Source organism: Pungitius pungitius, chromosome 8 (assembly GCF_949316345.1).
Source record: "Pungitius pungitius chromosome 8, fPunPun2.1, whole genome shotgun sequence".
Classification (NCBI taxonomy): Eukaryota; Metazoa; Chordata; class Actinopteri; order Perciformes; family Gasterosteidae; genus Pungitius; species Pungitius pungitius.
In genome coordinates, this window is record NC_084907.1 from 16576660 (window position 1) to 16597799 (window position 21140).

The 21140-nt window shown below is 42.2% G+C and overlaps 4 protein-coding genes across 4 annotated transcripts; 1 reads left to right on the plus strand and 3 right to left on the minus strand.

Annotated features, from left to right (window-relative positions):
• Positions 1 to 242: 242 nt before the first annotated feature.
• On the minus strand, positions 243 to 3537 carry b3galt6 (UDP-Gal:betaGal beta 1,3-galactosyltransferase polypeptide 6). Its single transcript, XM_037490377.2, has 2 exons — positions 3210 to 3537; positions 243 to 2773 (listed from the first exon to the last, which is right to left on the minus strand). The coding sequence occupies exon 2, from the start codon at positions 2761 to 2763 to the stop codon at positions 1744 to 1746; it is 1020 nt and encodes a 339-aa protein (XP_037346274.1). The 5' UTR covers positions 2764 to 2773; positions 3210 to 3537; the 3' UTR covers positions 243 to 1743.
• A 535-nt stretch (positions 3538 to 4072) lies between these two features.
• Positions 4073 to 12117, plus strand: dnajc16l (DnaJ (Hsp40) homolog, subfamily C, member 16 like). Its single transcript, XM_037490376.2, has 15 exons — positions 4073 to 4473; positions 4655 to 4721; positions 4887 to 5032; positions 5321 to 5496; positions 6799 to 6983; positions 7200 to 7304; positions 7731 to 7889; positions 7985 to 8115; positions 8282 to 8459; positions 8643 to 8825; positions 8940 to 9016; positions 9268 to 9348; positions 9577 to 9666; positions 10066 to 10236; positions 10412 to 12117. Exons 1-15 carry the CDS (start codon positions 4292 to 4294, stop codon positions 10899 to 10901), a joined length of 2421 nt encoding a protein of 806 aa, XP_037346273.2. The 5' UTR covers positions 4073 to 4291; the 3' UTR covers positions 10902 to 12117.
• LOC119229719 (cytidine deaminase-like) lies at positions 12074 to 14052 on the minus strand. The gene is made up of 4 exons (XM_037490378.2): positions 13804 to 14052; positions 13134 to 13245; positions 12652 to 12709; positions 12074 to 12534 (listed from the first exon to the last, which is right to left on the minus strand). Exons 1-4 carry the CDS (start codon positions 13970 to 13972, stop codon positions 12415 to 12417), a joined length of 459 nt encoding a protein of 152 aa, XP_037346275.2. The 5' UTR covers positions 13973 to 14052; the 3' UTR covers positions 12074 to 12414.
• Positions 14053 to 15976: 1924 nt separating this feature from the next.
• si:dkey-33m11.8 (trypsin) lies at positions 15977 to 19705 on the minus strand. Its single transcript, XM_037491004.2, has 5 exons — positions 19645 to 19705; positions 19329 to 19479; positions 19009 to 19150; positions 18174 to 18431; positions 15977 to 17614 (listed from the first exon to the last, which is right to left on the minus strand). Exons 1-5 carry the CDS (start codon positions 19703 to 19705, stop codon positions 17465 to 17467), a joined length of 762 nt encoding a protein of 253 aa, XP_037346901.1. The 3' UTR covers positions 15977 to 17464.
• Positions 19706 to 21140: the final 1435 nt, after the last annotated feature.

Sequence of the window (21140 nt, forward strand, 5' to 3'; positions counted from 1 at the left end):
TCAATCAAATTTAGGTTGTGGTTCTTTATGTAAAGAGAAAAAGTAGTAACCATAATATAATGGACTTTGTTTGTAAAACTATAAGCACTGTTATAATGGAGAAAAATATTATATTTTGGTTATCTTCCATCTCCATTTAGTGATCCATATTGTTATCCTAGATCATCCGATGTATATTGCCAACAAGAAATATACTACAACTTGTATATATTTGACTGATACATGCACATAAAACATAGGAATAGAAGTGACAACAATACATTTATTTATTTTTTTAAAACATCAAGGGAGGCTTTGCATGTACGTAAAATCAAACTGAATTACAATCTGCTCGCGATAACAGTAAGAAGAAAGTCAGGTCATAATTCACAAAAACTTAAACAACTGTTTGGACATTTTACAACTAATGGTGTTTCAACTGACTGTCCCCGTTAATCAATACTGGACACATTTCATACGGTTTGGGACACAGCTGCTGACATCACAGGTTAAGTTCAGGTTGAAGATCTTAACAGCAGCAAAACCAAGCAAAACATAAAAATGAATCATTGAACAATGATTTGAATTTAAAACTATTTATTTTCTTTAAAAAGTGACCAAGTGCCAGCTGGTAGTCCATATCAAGTTTCTCCATGTGAATTTGCAGTGAGATGCAATCAAACAATTACAAATAACTTGATTTTTCAACACAGTAGATGTTTTGACTGAAACATTAATGCGGAACTGTTTCCTTTGTAAATGTAAATCTCCTCATCTATGATCCTGTATAAAGGAATAAGAAGGCTTGCTGAATAAAACACATTCAACCCTTATCTCTTTCACATTCTTTTCACCTCCAAACACATTAAACCATGTTGTAGTACTGACAGTAGACAAAGGTTTTACTTTTGAACATTTCTGGTCCATTTGTTCCATGAATTATACGCAACTCCAACCGAACCCCTTTATAAATACAAATGCAACTCACAAGTAGCATCCACAGCTGCTGTGCTTCTGTCCCAGCTCGACACCAGTCTTGTGTTTGCTGCAGAATAAATTAACAATAAATAAAATGGCAACATAAGTTGCTTTCACAAAACATATAGACATCACAGCAGGGTAAGATTCTCCCGTCTGCATTTTTCTGTACTGTACACACTACACTGAAATAAACTTGAAACATATCCCATATGTGGGAAAATATTTAGCTAGAGGTACAGAAAAAGCACAAACAAAGGGAAGTAGGCCACTGATGTGGTAAACTGGAGGTAAGGAGAGAACTGAAATGAGCATGGGACCAAATAACAAGGCCGAAGTAGTTTATTGGCCGAAGAAGACACAAGGCTGAAGTTGGCTTCTTGCTTGAGAGTTATAAGACGTAATACTTTTCAATCCCATTGTTTCACCGCAGACAGCGTAGCTAAGGCTTAGATGTTCTAGGAAACTGAAAAGTGGGACTTCCTTACTTGTACTCTATCCGAACAGTTTAAACCCTAACCCTAACCGTAACCCGATTAAAATGGAGACTGTACAAAAACCACAATACCGATAATTGTAAAACTATTGTAAATGAAAGGAAAACTCAGTTAAAAAAACTGAAATTGGCCTTTTTGCTACCTACTTTGTTGTCTGAAACCTGTAACGTAAATAACCTTACATGTTCTAACACTGGAGTATTGGTCAACAAACAATAATCCTTTTCCCCTACTTGAACCATACGAAACAGAAGCCAACGTCAGGTCCTTGTAAAAAAAAAAAAAAAAATCAAGGAATGCCATCCTTCCTTTGGCAGCACTGTGAAGGCGGCACACTCCAGTCATACACATAGGACAGTCGCAGCTTGACCTCCTCCTTGCAGAGCCGGCCGTCGCGCTGCAGAGTCTGGTGTTTTTCCAACATGTCCTCCAGACTCTGCTTATGTGTCACCAAGTATTTATTGTTGCAACCACGCGATTTATACTCCGTGTCAAAGCGTGGGTCATGTGTCCGCCGAACATCCACCGGTGCCAGCCAGGCGCCCAGCGACACATCCTCACTCTGCCATGTCTTGAAGTAGCCCGCAGTACGATGCACGTAACGGACCAGGTCAGCCGAGAGGATGTAGCCCCCGCCCAGTGCGTAGGGCAGGTAGTAGTCACAAAGCTCCCAGGAGCTTTCCCGCCACTTCCCAGCCGTCTTCACTCGCCCTCTCCCAGAGAAGAAGCCCCAGTATAACCTGTTGGGCTCTTTCCCCTTCAGCTCCTCCTTGAGGAGGTCCAAACGAGCGAATGTGTCATCATCTGCTTTAAGGACAAACTTGAACTCCACATTCTGGTCAAGCCAGGAGTACATGTGCAGCAGCTTGAGTGTTAAGTTCTCGTAAGAATCCCGCAAGTCAGGCAGTAGGAGCAAGTCCTTGTGGCGCCCTTGCTCTGTGTTAAGGTTCTGAAGGTCCTCACTGGATAGCCCTTGGGTTCCCACCACAAACATAGCCAGAACATCAGACTCCTGCTTGGCCAGCCAGGTGCTGCGGATGATGCTCCTCCGCTCCGTGTACTTGGGTCCGGTTGTGATAAGGACCACCAGGAATGCCGACTTGTCTTTGGACGTGGCGGCATGATTATGCGTCTCTGTGTTGGATTGCACAGCAATGGCACGGGGGGCTAGGCCTGGAGGATCCTGGTGGCCCTGTTTCAGGGTTTCGGAGGTACATTTAGCCAAGAAGACCAGAACCACAGCAAAGCTGCACACTGTGCCAATTACCAGGGCTGTCTTGTGGCGGCACACTAATCGTAACAGATTCATGGTGCCGAGTCTGGGGGTGAAAAACACAAATGATTAGTAATGTTATTGTTGTTCAAATGATGAAGTTAATCATCAAAACATCAAATTATATCTGCTACCGTACATGCATAGGGTGGCTGACAGGCATTTGAGCAAAGGGTTTTGCATTTGCATTTTTGTGTGCTAATTTCATAGAAAATTCCAAGTCTGACTGAAGGTGCACAACAGGCCTGGATATTTGCAAACCTAAACAAACCGTTATAAGCACCAGAAAAGATGTCAATATTACTAAATGGCATTAAATTGGTCTTAGCCTTCACCTTCAATTTCTACGTTTTTACGTTTGTAACCTCACATCAGCTGCACAGACATGCCTTTGTAGCACCATGCCTACTAGCTACACTGTCAATAACGTTACGCGTCGCAGCGACGTTGCAAGCAGGTATGGACGAGTCGTTTATAGTTACCTCAGCTAATTGTAGAGTCCCCTTCCCGTGAATGGAACAGCCAGAGCGGGCGGCCGATGGCAGCTTTTCAGGGCTAACGCTAGCTACCGAGAGAAGACCCTCTGCGCACTTAGCGAGCTCACGCTACTGGACGCAAACGCACACAGGTTGCTCATATTGGTCAAAACGGGGGACGGAAACTTAGCGTCTTAGCGGTACGTTTAGTGGTAACGTTGGTTACAGCCAGCAGGTTAACTTGCTCACTGGGGGAATTCAGCCAGGTATCCGTCTATTCATTTTTTTTGTATTTTATTGTGACGTTGAACCACATCAGTTACGTGTAGCGGTGACAAAGCGGAAACGGAAGTGAAGCCCCCGTAAAATGGGAATAAAATAAAATAATGTTGTAAATGTTGTATTAGAACATACAGAAGAACAAAATACGGAATAATAGTAAAAGGAAATGGTCAAAACCCAAGACAATAATGTTTGCCAAGAACTGATATCAAACTTCCATTATGTAAAAATAAGTGTTGGAGATATTTTCTTGTGATCATATATATATATATATATATATAAAATAAGAAATAATTTATTAGGGATAATTAAATAAAAGTGGAAAATGTACAGCTGCTGACCGGCGCATGCGCGATGTTTCCAGTTTGAGCATCAAGTTTGGAAAGATCTGAGCGTTAAATCCTTTGCTTCAAAATAAAAACACTGGTAAACTGGATGTCTGTAAGTGCAATACACTTGTTTGGATACGAATGCCAACATATTCATACAGTACATGTTCTTATTTTACTTTAATGGATAAATGTATTAAATAAAATCCATCGGAGTTCTGTTTGAGCGGCGTTTTATTTTGAAAAAGCCAAGCGGAAAGTTCATGTCTGATTGCGGTCATGACGCCCAGGGGTTGCGTTAGCTAGAAATATAATGGCCTCACGATAGTAGGATACCAGTATGTCGTTTATATCTAACCTAAAATCTCAGACGTCCACAGAGCGTACCTCGTCAGGTCTTCGCTTGATACATTCGTAGCTGTGTGAGGCCGCTCGGGAGCTAACTGACGTTAGCGGTGGACGAGCTCCGCACAAGCGATGACGCTTCGGAGAATCCCCCGATACCCTCGGTCACTTCAGCTCGCCATCTTTCTTCTGATTTTGAGTGTGCAGTTGGTGAAAGCCGCTTCCGAATATGACCCCTACAAAATCCTGGGTGTCAGCCGGAGTGCGAGTCAGGCGGAAGTGAAAAAGGCGTACAAGAACCTGGCCAAAGAATGGTGAGTGACTGGACACCAGGTCTCCTGGTGTAAGGCCAGTGCGTCCTGACTGGAGCCCATTAGCCCCCTACTCAGTATACAGGGTACATATAACAACCTGGATCGGTGCTTGTATCCCACCAACCTGTTCTGACTGTATGACCCTAGTGGGGATTCACGATGTCCTGTTTGGCCCCTGTAGGCATCCAGACAAGAACAAGGACCCCAACGCTGAGGACATGTTCATCAAGGTGTCCAAGTCGTACGAGGTGGGTGAAAATGCATCACGTCACATCACGAAATGGGACTCGATTTCAATCCAGCCCCACCTGACATCCAGTATCACTTTCTGTGTCATGGCCTTTCTGCAGTTATTATATCGTTTAAACGACATGAACCTCCCATGTGTGTCTTCCATGCGCTCTTGCACACAGATCCTGTCCAACGAGGAGCGACGGTCCAACTTTGACCGCTATGGGCAGATGGATGAAAACCAGCAGTTCGCCCAGTCACAGCATCAAGGTTTCCGCGGCTTCCAGAACAGCTTTTATTTTGATGAGTCTTTTTTCCATTTCCCCAGGTAAAGACTTTGATGCATTTTGGAATGTTGTTCAAGCAAAACAAGCAATTATTAAAGACATCAAGTTGAGCACGGCTTACCAAATAGTGGAATTTGATAAGATTTTTAAATGAAAATAATTGTTAATAGCACACTGACATTTTTTATATGTTTTTCTACCTCTACCCTGCGTGGTGCATCAATATTAAGCAGTGAATGAGTGAACAACTTGAAGTTATAGACTGCTTACTCCGGCTCCGTCTAAAATACATAAAGTTCACCCTCTGCTTTTCGATTTTCCTCCTCCAGATCAAGGGATTTCGCCGACAGCAAGTACCTGCTTCACCACGCACAGTTTAACACCGATGTGCTCCCAGACAGCCACAAGAGGCCGTACCTGATCAAAGTGACCTCTGAGTGGTGCTTTGCGTGCATCCACATTGAGCCCGTGTGGAAGGAGGTGGTGCTGGAGCTGGAGCCACTGGGTAAGTCTGCTGCAGCAGGACTCCCAGCAGGCCGCACCTCTCCGGATCCGAGTTTCTTTCCCAAAAAAAAGCATCGTAACATAAGGTTGATGTTTGCTCAGTGGCAGGCCATTGGGACAAATAGTTGTTCCAAATGTTAAGATGCTTTACAAAGAGCCAGCCACTTAATGAATTATTCATTAGGGTATATTTGTTCTTCTTGGTTCCTGGAACAGACCGTAAAGCCAAGGGAAGAATTTGACTTACATTGGCACAGGAGATGAATTTAAAGTTGTTGAGTTAATTCTGCTAATTAGAAAACCAGTTTCCAGTCCCCTGAAGACTTCTACTCATTGTCAGCCTGTACTATGCGGCCCCTCCCCGGAAACCCATCCTGAATATTTATTTACTCAACGGTGCTGCTATGCTAGTCATCAATCATAACTAGTGTCGTTCATGGTCAGTAATTATGAATTTGTAGCTTTTCCCTTTTAAAGTAGCATTTCTTTTATTTTTGGTCTTTTTGGAGCAGAAACACAGACGAGCACAAGAGACAACTCTCAATATAATGCAGCCGAGGGAACTTTGACGTCCATGCTAAAAAAAACCCGTTTGAGAAAACACCTTCGGGCCTATGTGTCCAAAAAGAGAACAGTACTGATGTTATGGCTCCGCTGTTGTATTGCATTAGATTGTAAAAGTGCACCTAAACAAGGTGGTCACAGGGTGTATATTTGGTTCTTTAGCGGCTCAGTTTTAATTAATCACTCATTTTGTTTGCCATTTGTTGCTGTGTAGTTATCTTAGGTATCAGTGTGCGTAGAGCATACAGCTGCTGCTGGAAATGAGGTTGATAAGAGCAACCCAAGAGGTTTCGTCATAAGCGGCACTTCACACATTTCAGAAGCAAAGCCGTCTAGTGCTCTCCTTTTTAAAAAATCAACACCGAGTCCGCTTTGGTTTGTTTGTCTCTGTCCCTGTGCGGGTGTGTCAGACACTAAAAACAGATTTCGGCATCTTTTATAAACTCGGACACAGCTCGGAGTGGTTCCTTTCACAGACTGAGTGCCTCTGTCTATTAATATACTACTGAGTTTTAATAAGTCAATTCTTTTTGGAATATAGGTGCATATTCTGCTACATTTTCCCTTTGACTCACTCAAACGAGAAACGAGTAAATGTCATGTATTGGTTTTATTCTCCCAAAACTTTGGAATAACTACGTGAACTACGAGCCGCATTGTAATGCTTATCTTTCATTGCGAGACAACTTCCCGTTTCCCTCTACTGTACGATAGCAGTGTATTCTTACTGTCTCATCAGGTGTTGGCGTTGGCATTGTGGACCTGGGTTACGAGCGTCGCCTGGCCCACCAGCTGGGAGCTCACCGCGCTCCCTCCATCATCGGGCTGGTCAACGGCAGGGTGACCTTCTTCCATCAGGCTGTGGTACGAGAGAACCTGCGACAGTTCATTGAGGACCTGCTGCCCCCAAAACTGGTGGAAAAGGTAACAGACCTCAACATACTACTACCACACGTGTGTGTGTGTGTGTGTGTGTGTGTTTGAAGGATTAGACGTCGGGTAATTTGATTCATTTATTTTTTTCCCCAGCTGATTATAAAACCCGATTTTATCATCATATGTTTACAAGAGGCGCACTGTTATTTAATTAAAAATAAATGTATTCATGAATGATAATCATGATTTCCATTGTTTCTCCAGATCACAGATGACAACTACCGTGTTTATCTGGATAGCTGGCGTGTGGAAAATAAGCCCAACGTGCTTTTGTTCGACCAAATCCCTATTGTTCCCCTACTCTACAAAGTGAGCAATGTGTTTACACACATAAATACACGGGCACACAGGTGTTGCACCAATTAGACAAAACGCTATACTCCAAAACAGAAAGCTGTTAAAGCGATTTACACCAGTACACAAGAGCGCAGATAGATAGATAGTTGGATAGATAGATAGATAGATAGATAGATAGGACCCAGATGCAACCACAGAAGCTTCTGTTCATCATTTTACTAGAACCAGAATTATCCTCCTCATCATAATCCAGTGCACTCACAATATTGTTTCTTCATTTCAATAAATGTGTTGCAGACTCACAAAGAATACTTCAGGGACAGTTTCTGAGAACACAATTTCAACCAATCATATTTGCCTAATGTATATTGTTTATTCAGAAGCAGCTTTCAGCCTCTTTTTGTAGAACTTCTCTCATCTCCCCTCTCCCATCTCCAGTTAACAGCGTTTGCCTTCAGAGACAATGTGCGTTTCGGCTTTGTGGACCAGGGTGACACACACAACAGTCAGCTACTGCGGCAGTTCAACATAAACACGTACGCCCCCACCATGCTGCTGTTCAAGGAGGACTCCGAAAAGCCTGTGGACATCATACAGGTACAGAAATACAGAACTGACCCGTACAAGCTTCTTCAACAGGAGTCTAAAATTGTATTTAATTGTTCAAATCACCCGTGATTTCTCTTCTTCAGGCCAGAGGGATGAAGCGACAGATAATGAATGAGTTTGTCTCCAACAACAAGTTCCTGCAGGTGCCTCGGCTGGTCAACCAGCAGCTCTTTGATGAGCTGTGCCCCGTCAAGCAGTTCCACCGACGGAGAAAGTATGTAATTTAATGAGCCCTTAGTGGAGGGGAAAATACAATAAAATGACCGTGTGACATCTGTAAGCTGTGTGAATCCGAACAGAATAGTCAAACAGGCCTTTTCCGTGGGTGTGCCTCTGAACTGAAATGTTGTGGCGGGGTGAATTGACCAATTGTTTTGCAGGTACTGCGTGCTGTTGATCACTGGGGAGGACCAAGCCTTTCTCCCGGGCAATAAGGCCTTCCTCGACTTTGCGTCGGCCAACAGAAAAGACGTGCTGCGGTTCGCTTACGTCTACCAGCGTCAGCAGCAGCCTCTCTGTCAGGCGCTGCTGCACAACCAGGCTGCCCTCTCGCCTCAGGTCAGTGGTCGGAAAACCTCAAACGCATCACAAATGAAAACGAAACGACCACTGTCATCCCTAAAAGAATGTTGAGATAAGATAACTTTTTCTATTTGGCACATTCAGGATTTATTACGTGTCAGATCAGCAATATGTGCACCATAAACCTCATCGTCAACAGCATTTCATCCCCACTGACAGGTGGTGATTCTGGAGAGGCGGAGCCATGCTGGCAAGGTCATGTACCGCTCAGTGAGTGGCGGCTGGAACGGCAGTGAGGAAGATAAGTATCGCCTCCACGAACAGCTGGAGCTCCTTCAGAAAGACCCCACCTATCTGAGATCCGACGCCACCCTGCCAGAGCTGAACAACGAGATGGCCCCTGTAAGGCGCTGCAGATACACACCTTAGTTCTGGGGAAAAAATCAACTTAAAAAGCAACTGAAGGTATTGTTTGATTAACCTCATTGTTGTCTGTTTCATTTTCAACATACCCAGATTTTTGTCATTCGGTGGATCAACTCTGCCTATGATTACATCGTTCAAATATATGATGACCTCCTCTACTCAAACTGGTAAGACAACACAGAGAAAGACGGACATCTTTCTCTGAAGCTGAATCTGTGTCACTATTGCATAATAAGCGGAATGGTGCTCTGTAGGAATGCATAGTTTGTCCCATTGTAGCTGTGATGCACCCATATACAAATGCAACTACAATTAGAGAGGAAAGGGAAACTGCATGCAGTGTTATTGTTTGGTAGGGCCTGCTGGTTGTTTTTGCCCAAAGGTTTAAGTAATACATTTCACACTTTCTGTCCCCAAGGCGAGAGATGATGCCAATTCTGTCGCTGATTTTTTCCGCTCTCTTCATTCTTTTTGGCACCGTCATCATTCAGGCCTTCAGGTGAGCGTGGCAAGACCCTTTTATAATCTCCAATATTATAACCATTGCGCCAAAATATTCAATATATTAAATGTTAAATGTCTGAAACTACACTGACGACATTCAGCATATTTGTATTGTATTTTTTGAAGTTCTACATGGTAAGTTCTTGGTGTTGAAGTGAGCCAAATGATGGCTGGTTCGCTGCCCATACTGATCATTTTCTTTTTCGGCTGTTCCTTTTTTTAGTGAGCCAGGTGAGAGCAAACCTCGGAAACCGAAGCCAAAAGAACAACCACAAGCTGAGGAGGATGCATCAAGTAGAGGCAGTACTTCAAGGTAATGTACTGAAGTGACCACATGATGGATGCAGAATACACCAGAGAACTGCGGGCGGGGGGGGGGTTGCTTTGGTCTAACTTGAGCATATCCTTATTTGTCAAAGCAGCTATAACCACCCGAGAAACATTCTCATCAATAATTAAACATGCATTTCCAGAATAGTGTTATGAAATGTATATTTTCTGCCATGCTGCTGATGTATCGTGCTTTGCTGTGATGGTCATATTTTGAGGCTTGTCTACAAATAGAATACTCCCATTCCACATGTACATTTCAGAGTTATTCCTAGCTGTAATAATTCCTCCTCTCCATACTGGCTGTGAAGTACTGTAGTAAAGCATGAGGGAAATAATCCATGTAAAAGTAATTCCCCCCCCCTTTCACTGGTCCATGTAGCCGACCTCCTAAGAAGGACTTTGTGGAGGTGACGGAGCTGACGGACATAACCTACATCAGCAACCTGGTCAAGCTGAGGCCCGGCCACATCAACGTCGTCCTGGTGCTCACCAACGCCTCCAAGAATGCTCTGCTCAGGAAATTTGCCAAGGAGGTTTTTTCTTTCTCTGGGTAAGTCTGCACAACATTTGAAGAAGTTTATATTATCATCGTTTCCTTCAGTTCATTCATTAAAAAGAAAGAACAACATGTGAACTCTGACTATAGCAAAACATGTTTTATGCTTTTAAAATAACTGTTTTACTATTTTTACTTTGTATAACCCTGAACGCGTCTGCCACCACAGGACTCAGACGCTCCACTTCTCCTTCCTCAACGCTGATAAGCACCGCCACTGGATGCCGTCGCTCCTTTGCTCAACCTCCGGCGCTATGCGCAGAGAGGTCCATTCGGACGAGGACGAGGAGTCTCCGGACTACGCTGGACACGTCCTGGCCCTCAACGGCCACAAGAAATACTTTTGCCTCTTTAGACCCGTCTTCACAGGCGACGATTCAAAGGACTCCTCGTCCGAGACCTCGTCCGCCTCTGACAGCAGGAGAAAGTCCCGGCCCCGGTCCAGGTCCAGCTCCCACTCTCGATCCAGGTCCCATTCCAGGGAGGATGGGACGGGACCCAAGAGGGGCTCCGGCAGGGCCACGAGCATAGAAGTCCACCACAAGCTTGACAGGCTGGGACTGTGGATGGAGAGGCTAATGGAGGGCACCCTTCTCAGGTTACAGGTCCCTGCATGGCCCTCCCTTAGTGAAACCGCCAACTCCTTCTCAGAGAGCTGAGGTCAAAGTAACAAAAAAAAGGTTGGATGGTAGTTGAACAAGTTATGCGTCCTCATTACGTTTTTCAGCAAAAAAACCCCTAAAGAACCATGTTGCAGTTTTCAAAACATTATTCAAATTCCCTTAGGCAGAGGCTGGGTGGTATATGCAGTGAACTGTTGACTGAATAATTTGATCGGTTAGATGTTGGGACTTGAGGGCATAGAGTAGTGTGTTCCCGCAAAACCTTTAAAATGTGCATTTTGTAGCAAAGGTACAAAGTCTGCGCTTCATAACGCTGCTTCGTGTTCTTTGTCCAGAGACGGAAAGAGGAAAAAGAGACAAGAAGAGCTGTAGAAAATTCATTCACTGTCAGTTTTCACACAAATAGAGATCGTGTAGAAGGCGCTGTACTTATTCCCCAAAGCCAGACAACGAGCATCATGGTGCAGACAAAGGCTGCAGCTAGCTGTGTGTGTTACACATTAACTATGTGACTTCGAGCCTGAAAACATCATTTTGACAGTCGCCTATCATGAGTTTTTTTTTTTTTTTTTGTTTTTTGCTGTAGTAAAACTGCGTTTGATGAACTAAAGTTTCAATATCTGTCTCTTTAGGACTCGCATCACTCTCCATTTAAGTATGTTCTTAGAATTTGGTTAATGATTGAAATGGAATCTTCCTTTTGTTTTCAGCTCAGACGAAGTTGACAAGTCATGCTGCTGTGTGTTTAGGGATTTTGCATTACATATGGTACCAGCCAATTATCATCCGACTAAGTGGTACTTTAAATGTTTGTGTCTTCACAGTTTCATACGGCGCTACTTTCACTTTGTCTTTTTTTTAATGTTCATGTTGATTGTCTGTATCAGGGGTAAAAGATAAACCTTAAAATTACACACATGCCCTTTTTTAAGCCTTTGCCCTTAAACTACTGTAAATATCAATGCATGGAATATGTAGACCTAAAATCACTAATAAATGTTTACTGAGTTTGCACTGGCAGCTGAAATGCTTCACACAGTCTCTCCCCTCCTCTTACTCTGTAGTTGAATCATTTTCTGCTTGACAAATAATATTTGCAATACACTGTAACCTCTAATCTGTTTCTGTTTTTTTCCTCTTGTGTGCCCTTTGAACTTAATTTTTGGCTATATCCTACTGTAAGAAATGTGTAAATTATTAAAAGAAAGTCATTTGAACTCATGTTTATTTATTAAAATGTGTGGCTATGATATCTAATCTTCTGTGTTTTTTTTTTTTTCTTCCTTAAACTAAATGTGTATCTATAACAAGACGAGCAGCATTTCATATTATAACGGAAGTAATTACATGGATCACTAATTAAGGCACAATGTATTTTCAAGCTACAACTCTGACATCTACCTTCAAGTGTATATTAATATCAGAAAAAATATAAGCTCATTAGAGAGCTAAAATGAACCATAAATCGAACTGCTGACCATGAACTCATGAGCATGTTATACACTGTTCATGCACTGAATATCAAGTATATTAGGCGTCTGTGAGCGTTTCAAACTCTTTCTTCGTGTAGTTGTTCAGGGCCAAAGCCGAACGGTAGCAGCTGGTCCACAGTCATTCTCTGGTACGAGCCGTCGGGCTTCGTCAGGAACACGTCCCAGTTTGATCCAAACTGTCAGGGAAATGTTCCCAAAAGGAAATATGGTAAGTAGTCAAGTCCTCTCACAGAGCATCATTTGTCCTCATAAGGAAAAGTTAGTATGATAATATCCCAAAGCAGAGATTTTACCTCTCTCATGAACTGCCTGCAGCCGCCACACGGGGAGATGAACTCCTTACTCATGTCACTGCAAGAAGCACACGGGGAGAGACGTAGTTAAGGGTCAGGGTGTTATTTGACACAAACACATTGCGGCCTTTATTGTATTTAGGTGATGGCTGGGTCACAGTGGTCTGAGTTCACCATAAATTGAATGAATGAATTTCTACTAAAGCTGCTCTGTTCTGTATAGCTTTCCCACAATTTCCACCTGATCATCTCAAGCTTTTGCCCATTATGGTTCTACATGTCTATTGCGGCTCGACAGAGACTCATGTACAACTTTTTCTCACGTGACTTCTTGGTAAACCATATGTTGAACTTTTACACAAGACAAATGTGTGTTGTGTGAAACAATGGGGGAGTTTGACATGGTTCCCCGGTGTGAACGCAGTGTGCCATGGTTTGGTATTGGAATAACGTTGACACAGCATGTTTTATGCCAACATTACCTTGAAATTGCAATTGCCTTGAAACTTCTGTGGCCTTCCGACACAGCCTTTGCGATAGCGTTCCTTTCAGCACACACACCCAGGTTGTAACATGCATTCTCCACATTGCACCCTGCCAGGGACACAAGCACAGTCTTTAGTTATCTTAGTGCACTAAAGAGGATAAAAAGAGGCCTTTTGGCAGGCGGCTGTCTGTTTGCTTCTCCTGTCCTGGTGTCACAGTTACTCGACAGGTCAGTGACTTTCCCCTCTGAAGTCCACGTGACTTTCAACAGGAAGATTGCTTCTATGCCTCGCTGTAGACAATAATTTGACATCCCTGTCAGTGTGTAGCTTGCTGTTGACACAAGTCACCCATTGATCACGTAAGTCATGGGTAAGCGGACACTTGTTTATGCAGAGAATTATGAATTTCAGTCACTTGGAATGATAAAGAAGGATTTTATGAGGATCTGCCGTAGGGAGACAGGTCCAAATGTTATCTTTCCTTGACAAGTCTTGTCATTTCAACTGCCTGCTATCAGGCAATCATTAACATCAAACTGACAAATAATCCATTTCCTTTACTTTCTTTTAATGAAATCTTACAGTAAAATACCTCAGTCAGCAAAAAGGGAACAAGAGAAGAATCAAACAGGAGTTGGGCAATTTTTTTTTTTGTGTGTCGTACCTGTAATCACACGGTTGTCTGGCGTCAGGAGAGCGGCTCCCACTCTGAAGTTGCTGTAACGACAGTAGGCTTGCTCCTTGGCCCCCTGAGAACGCTGGATCAGCATCTTGACAGTTTCCTCAGACAAGTGTTGAGGGCCGTGGTCCATGTTGAACTTGACTTGGTCCATGCTTTGGATGGCTGTTTTGGAGTCGGTGAAAGAGTCGTTGTAGCTCAGCTTTAAATAGGAAAGGGGCAGTGGGAAGGGTGGTGTATGAGAGTATGTGTGCGTGTGGTGTGACGTCATTTGTATCCACGACACCGTAAGGGGGTGTGGTGTGGTGTGTTTCAAGCCTTCAAGCATTCCAAGTATTGTTCTTCTAATTAGTTGGAATGCTTCAAGCATTCCAAGTATTGTTCTTCTTTTCTTTATTCAACTTATTCAACCAACTTCTATTTCTTCTGCCGCACCTTTCAACTCCTTCACACTTTCAGCTATTAAGACCATTCAAATATTAAATGTTAATGTTCAGCTCCTTCAGGAGAGGTGTGCTATGACTCTTCAGCTTTTTAGCTCTTATAATTGAATTAATATAAATTAAAATCATCAACTTTCCAATGGATTAAATTTACAAATCCTCTCAAAACTTCTTCAACTTTCAACTTTTTCAGCTTTTCCAATCTTTCAGCTAGAGACACCATTTAAACTTTAAAATGTTGTCACAAGTCTTAACAATTTCATAAAAAAACCAGCTTGTTGATATCTATTATACTTTTTTCATAATCACTAATTATGTTTCATTAGTTTTGGGGTCCTTTTCGAATTTAGAGTGGGCGCTAGAGTGAGGACAAAGTCGGAAGACAAGAGAGGGTCCATGTTTTGTAAACTGCTAGTAGAGCAGTTTTAAAACACATAGAGACATAAAAACTAGACTCAAACGTTCGGTAGAGTCTTGTGTCTCTCAAAATGTCATTATTTTTTGGCTACTCCAAATAGTTTTGCTCCAGGAAGCATTTGTTTGAGGTGTGGGTTCTCAGTAACTGTCTGTGAACTAAGTGCAGCTGCTCCGTTGCCGCGACAACGAGCTGGGGCTCTTTCTGTGACTCACAGCTGATCCTAATTAGCTGATTAGTGCAGCCTGACATGACCTCCTTCTCTCCACCTTCTCTCATCATTTCAAAGCAACCCCCATGGAGGGAGTTCTTACTGTAATGTTTGATGAGGCCTTCTAATATATTCTGTCTCTCAACCCCCCCACCCACTCACCCAATACCATCATTTCAAAATAAAAGCTGCAATGATTATGTTATTTAAACATGAAGCTTAGGATTCAGCTGTTTCGTTGAATACTTATTGCGCTTTCAATTAGTACTACAACCACTACTAATATTTCTAGTACTTCTAGTAGTACTTCTAGTATTTCAACTGGTATTATTACTAAAATGACTTTTACTACTACTAGTACTACTAGTATTTCAACCCCCATGGAGGGAATTCTTACTGTAATGTTTGATGAGGCCTATTAAATAATATATACTGTCTCTCAACCCCCCCACCCCCCCACCCACTCACCCAATACCATCATTTCAAAATAAAAGCTGCAATGATTATGTTATTTAAACATGAAGCTTAGGATCAAGCTGTTTCGTTGAATACGTATTGCTCTTTCAAATAGTACTACAACCACTACTAATATTTCTAGTACTTCTAGTAGTACTTCTAGTATTTCAACTGGTATTATTACTAAAATGACTTTTACTACTACTAATATTACTAGTATTTCAACCCCAATGGAGGGAATTCTTACTGTAAAGTTTGAGGCCCATCAATTAATAACTTTAGTTTTATTAGCTTAGTGCGACTGTGGGTGAGTGGGGAGCGCGGGCGTCCGTCCTCCAATCAGAGGGTTGGCGGTCTGATCCCAGGCCCGGCTAACCTGCATGTCAATGTGTCCTTGGGCAAGACGCTTAATCCCAGGATTGTTCCTCTAGCTGTGATTACAGTGTGTGAATATTAGTTACTGGTTGGGCAGGTGCCACTGTGTATGGTAGGTCCTGTCATTGTTGTGTGAATGGGTGAATGATGTTATGTAGTGTTAAGGTGCTTTGAGTGGTCAGAAGACTAGAAGAGCGCTGTACAACTCTATTTTACCAAGTCCATTTGCTTTAAGTAACAATCATTCCGTCTCCCAAACCCCCCCCCACCCAATTCCATTATTTCAAAATAAAAGCCTCAATGATTATCTGTACCTCAACAATAGGTACACCACAATTGCTTTCAAATACTAGTGAAACTAGTACTTACTTCTTCTACTGCTGCTAGTACCACAATTACAACTATAGTACTAAACCTTATATTACTACAAAAAATGTATTTTTTAATTCTCAGCTTTTCCTATTTCTATTCTTTCAGTAACGTTTAAATTAATTTCAGCTTTTATTATTTCTGTGTTTTCAAATTCATAGAAGCTTCTCCCATTTCTGTTTTTTTTGCAATTCTTTCAAGTTCATTTCAGCTTTTCTCATTTCTGTATTTTCAGCCATTTTTAAATGTATTTCAGCTTTTTCTATTCTTTCCGCAATGTTTAGAATACTTTCAGCTTGTTTCATTTCTGTACTTTAAGCAACTTTTTGAAATTAATTTCAGCTTTCTGCATTCCAACGCATTTTCAGCAGGAAATGCATTTTCTAGTTGTCATTACCATCGTTAACGTCTGCGTCACCGTCATTGTCATTGTCATTACCATCGTTAACGTCATCGTCACTTCAATGGAGTTACTTGTGCTTTTGATACTCACTTGACCAATAAAATGCATCCGGTAAAGTAAGCGATTGGCGTATGTTTCCTCGGTGAAAAGAAGTAATAAAGCTAACATCAAAATACTTCAGTGCGACGCGTCATTAGTATGATCCCCTCATGTCTTAGCCCGCTGCGGCTTTTGGATATTGTTTATTGTGTATAAGCCGCTATAGGGGGTAGTGGGAGCCGTCCCAGCCAGTCACTGGCCAGGATGTCCAAATGTTGTCATAACGTACTGGGAGGTGGCCTTAGTTGATTTTGGCCCCGCATATGAATTCCATTGCCGGGTGTTGTGACACACTTGTATGAACAAACAAAGATTTTTTTTTTCCTCATTGCTTTTGTTTCATATCTTGTTTGACCCAGAAACAACAGAGACAGACAGTTTTAGAAAATAGTTATCTTTAATTGTTGAGTCCAGCGTTTTTTTTTCAGGAGGCTTCGAAGACCAAAATGATCTCTGAAATGATCACCAAAATCTGTGAAATGTATTGTATATGTTTTCTGGAAAACACCACAAACTAATAAAATAAGTAAAATACAAAGTGCATTTAGCTTTCTTTTGATCGTAAGCGTCACCGTCATTGTCATTAGTTGGAATGCTTCAAGCATTCCAAGTATTGTTCTTCTAATTAGTCATCAGTCTCGTCTCTCTGGTCATTCAAGTGTTAAAAACCCAACCTTCGCTGTCTATATTGACTGGGTTCATACTCATAGGGTGTGTGCTAGAGATGATTTTATATTTTATCTTTTTTTGACTAAATGTGCTGCATGCAAGACAACAAAAATATCCAGCAAGGCCTCTGGTTCCTTTAGGCTCGACTTGAATCTTCATCACAGTAGAGTCATATGTGGGGCTGTGATAAAGAGTATTAAGTCTCTTTAGCTGTTCTGGGTGACCCAGTTGATCCATCCGAGGTAATTTCTGACTTTAGTGTACACGCCCGGGTAGTACGGATTGGCACAGCCGATGCCCCATGATACAATGCCCATGAATTTACCGTTACATGTAAGAGGTCCTCCTGAGTCCCCCTGAGGATGGAAGAGGAAAAAGTAAAACTTTTTTATTCAGGTGGTTTGGTATTAACCGGTGGACATGGTATACATGTAGCAATTAAAGAGCCAGATTCTTTTTCACCGTGAAACAAAAAACAAGGAATAAGGTACATGTTGAAATTGACATTTCTAACCAAACTTGACAATCTCTCAATTTCTTGGGTTGGAAAATCATATCAAGTTTTGCAAGGCCAATGTTGAGAGAGAGATGACAAATCTACAATATCACATTAAAAAAAAACATTCAGTCAAACATAACTCCAAATAAATAATGCAATGTTTGCTAGGACATTTTCTATTTTTATAAGAGATAATATGTGAATGACGTGCATCCTTTGTGTTACAATGCACCCAATCCATAAATGCAGCTTTAACAGTGCCAGAAAAATAAGTTACTCAGATTAATTGTTAGTTGCTGTCACACATTTTAAGAGGAATACGCGCTTAAATCAGGTGGAAGTTTAAAAAATATTTTTGGGAATAACACTCGGGCAAACTCATTATAACAGTACATGATTACAACTTCATTCCTCACCTGACAGGAGTCCCTCCCCCCAGAGAGAGATCCGGCACAGATCATGTTGTCTGTGACCCTGAAGTAGTAGTAGTACCGACAGTTGTTAAAGATGTCTACATTGACGGACTTGAGCACGGGGGACAGCTCGTAGCTGTACAGCCAAGTCACACCCCAGCCGCTGACTGTGCACGGGGCAAAGTCAGCCAAGGGCGGGGAGTCCGGGTCTGGCAGGGAGGCCAGCTGGACAGTGGCGTTGATGTCAGCTGGGCGGTCCAACTGACCCACAGAGAACATATATGCTTCAGGTAGTCAACGCACACAGCTAATAATGTCCGTTTTGTAGTGTATATCAATGGCCAGATTATTACAGTTTATCACGAATTCAGTTTCATTACAAAACAATACAAAATTCATTCATGAGATCAAAATTCAATGAAAGTGAAGTCTCTAAAAACCCTTTTCAATGAGTCAGTCTCAGTTCAATACTGAGTCAACAAATAGATTTAATAAAAGGTAAAGGGAAGCTCCACTAAGTACTAGTGATCTTGTCAAAATTGAGAGTTGCATCTGTGTTTACCACAATAGGACAAATCTACGTGAAGGGTCCCTTGAGAAGCAGCACAAATATGAAACGGGACATACATCATTTAGAAATGTAAATAATTGTACAGCGCTTGCAATGTTTTTTGCATGTTTGTCATAGCATCGTTCTGTTATGTCTGCGTCAGCGTTGTGTTTGCAGGTCACTGACAGATGATTTGATCCAACGTATAATCAGTGTCTGAAGCCCCAGCACGGGATCAAGTGCCTCAAATCCTATATCTGCATTAAGAACCTGCGTCACGTCCCTTACCTTAAGCAGCATAATATCATTGTCAAATGTCCAGTATTTGTACTGGTTGTGGGTGATGATCAAGGCAACGTTGAACCTCTGCTCAGTACCCTCCTCCTTGGTGATGTCATGATCACCCAAGACCACTTGGATCAGGTGACTCCTAAGAGAGCACAGCAGAAGGTAAAGACCAGGAACCTCTTGTCCATCAACTAAAGATCTAAGATCATATATGTTGTGGATCATTAAAAAAACAGTTTTGATATTCAAATGCAAGGTGCAGTATGTGCTTCCATGGTCATTTAGTAAAACCTGCGGCAGGTAGCAGTGCAGTAGCTTACGGTCGCCAGCAGTGGGCAGCAGTCACCACCCACTGCCTGTGGATGAGGGTGCCTCCACAGAAGTGGTAGTTTGAGAACAGGATGGAGGCCTGGTACTTGATGGAGAAGGGTTGTACCTCTTCGCCCCCGATGATTCTCGCTCCGTGCACACCTAAGAGCCGGGGAGGTGACACACGTGACAGAGGGATTATATTCCATAACATGGGGAGAGCTCCCAGCTCTTGGTTTTCATTCGGAGTCAGCCCTGTTGGACTGAAGGTGTAAAGGTCCAGGAGACAGTATTTCCTGTATATATATATATTTTCCGATGACTCACCTGTCTGGTTTACCACAAGCAGGAGGAGCAGTGATAGGTGACAGAATGGAGCCCGGTTCATCTTAGTAGCTTCAAAAAGAAAAAGAAGTCATATATCGATGTGCACTTGCACAGAGAGAGGTTTATGCAATCTTCATCCTACTGCAATATTTATCTATGTTCTCTAAGAGTGAAACAATTTGTTTGTTTGAAGATACCATATTGTCAATCCCCAAAGGTCAAAAGCTCATTATGAAAATAAATGTTTTCACTAAGGTTTTCCTTCTGTAGGATCTCGTCAGGTAAAATCAGTGCTGTCTGTTCAAGTGGTTTGAATTCTATAATTGAGGTACATAGTCCAAAATGAACAACGCAGGGGAACACTTCACATTAACTGCCTTGCTTCTTCATAGTCAGGGAAATAAGCAGAAACATATTTTTTCTAACCAGTTTCAAGTTCAAAACGTATTCATTTGAAGTGATTAAAGTGTTATAGCTAATGAATACAGTGGACATTCAAACTCAATTTAATTTGTACAAAACTGTCTCACCTTGTCAAGAGTCAAGTAAGAAAACTGTCCAACCATCCATGCAGCGGCATGTACAATCTCACAGCCTCCTCTACTGTTAGGCTTGACAAAACTCTCTGGCCTCTTTTATAATGTATCCAAGTGCCTCACTCTCATTGTTCCCAGCCATTATCCGCCGTATATCTAATCACATCCATACAGCTACTAGAGTGACCTAGTACAGGATTTTTTCCCCCACCTTCTCCTTCATTACATCTTTCTTCTAAAAGGCATTGGTCTCATTGATTCAGCCTATTGTTCACTAGTGGACACAAAGGGAAGCTTGAAACCTGAGCAGCCATAGAAATGACACGCTATACTCGCTAGACATTTGTATCCAATGATGTTACAGATCGTGTGCCAAAATGATGTCTGGATAATATATTTTGGTACTCCCTTTATGCTCTCAACAATCAAACCCTGTTTATGTGATTGGACTGAGTTACAGTGACTGAACAAGCCTCTATTTTCCCCTCAAATCGACTAAAGAGTCAACATAAAACCATCAAGACCAAACCAGCGCCACAGCTTGGCCTTTGTTAATGATGCTGAGTCTGATCTAGCAGGGATACATTGTAACGCTTGTCTTCAGTCATCTCCCCAGGTGTCACTCTCAATTAGTTTCCCATCAGTATTTTTTACATTGTTTGTTCCCACCCGCGGGGGCATTTGGTCCGTAACTCAGCCTGCACATAGTCTACAATCCCCAGCAGTGAAGGTGTAAGGTGATATTGTCCCCTGTTCTCCCTCAAGTGCAAAGCTGACAAACAGGATACTTTAGTGTGTGTATGTGTGCGTCTGTAATAGAGAGTGGGGAAGATGCCTTGTATTGAACTGCATGTGTAGACGTATGAGTGGGGAGTTTGAAAGGAGCCTGTGTCAGCCTAAGAAACGTTCATCACCCAAATAGCCAAGCAGAAGCTACCTGGTTCTGTTTTAAGGCTGTAA

What these genes read in the sequence shown, in the direction of transcription:
- LOC119229719 (XM_037490378.2), bottom strand. Translation starts at nt 13,972, where the DNA reads ATGGACCAAGTCAAGTTCAACATGGACCACGGCCCTCAACACTTGTCT. An exon ending in AGACAACCGTGTGATTACAG is followed by an intron (nt 13,246 to 13,803) that starts GTACGACACACA and finishes TGTCCCTGGCAG; the next exon opens with GGTGCAATGTGGAGAATGCA. An exon ending in AAGGCAATTGCAATTTCAAG is followed by an intron (nt 12,710 to 13,133) that starts GTAATGTTGGCA and finishes TGCTTCTTGCAG; the next exon opens with TGACATGAGTAAGGAGTTCA.
- dnajc16l (XM_037490376.2), top strand. Translation starts at nt 4,292, where the DNA reads ATGACGCTTCGGAGAATCCCCCGATACCCTCGGTCACTTCAGCTCGCC. An exon ending in CCCCAAAACTGGTGGAAAAG is followed by an intron (nt 6,984 to 7,199) that starts GTAACAGACCTC and finishes TTGTTTCTCCAG; the next exon opens with ATCACAGATGACAACTACCG. An exon ending in GACCTCCTCTACTCAAACTG is followed by an intron (nt 9,017 to 9,267) that starts GTAAGACAACAC and finishes TCTGTCCCCAAG; the next exon opens with GCGAGAGATGATGCCAATTC.
- si:dkey-33m11.8 (XM_037491004.2), bottom strand. Translation starts at nt 19,705, where the DNA reads ATGAACCGGGCTCCATTCTGTCACCTATCACTGCTCCTCCTGCTTGTG. An exon ending in GCTGCCCACTGCTGGCGACC is followed by an intron (nt 19,151 to 19,328) that starts GTAAGCTACTGC and finishes GTGCTCTCTTAG; the next exon opens with GAGTCACCTGATCCAAGTGG. An exon ending in ATGATATTATGCTGCTTAAG is followed by an intron (nt 18,432 to 19,008) that starts GTAAGGGACGTG and finishes TCTGTGGGTCAG; the next exon opens with TTGGACCGCCCAGCTGACAT.
- b3galt6 (XM_037490377.2), bottom strand. Translation starts at nt 2,763, where the DNA reads ATGAATCTGTTACGATTAGTGTGCCGCCACAAGACAGCCCTGGTAATT.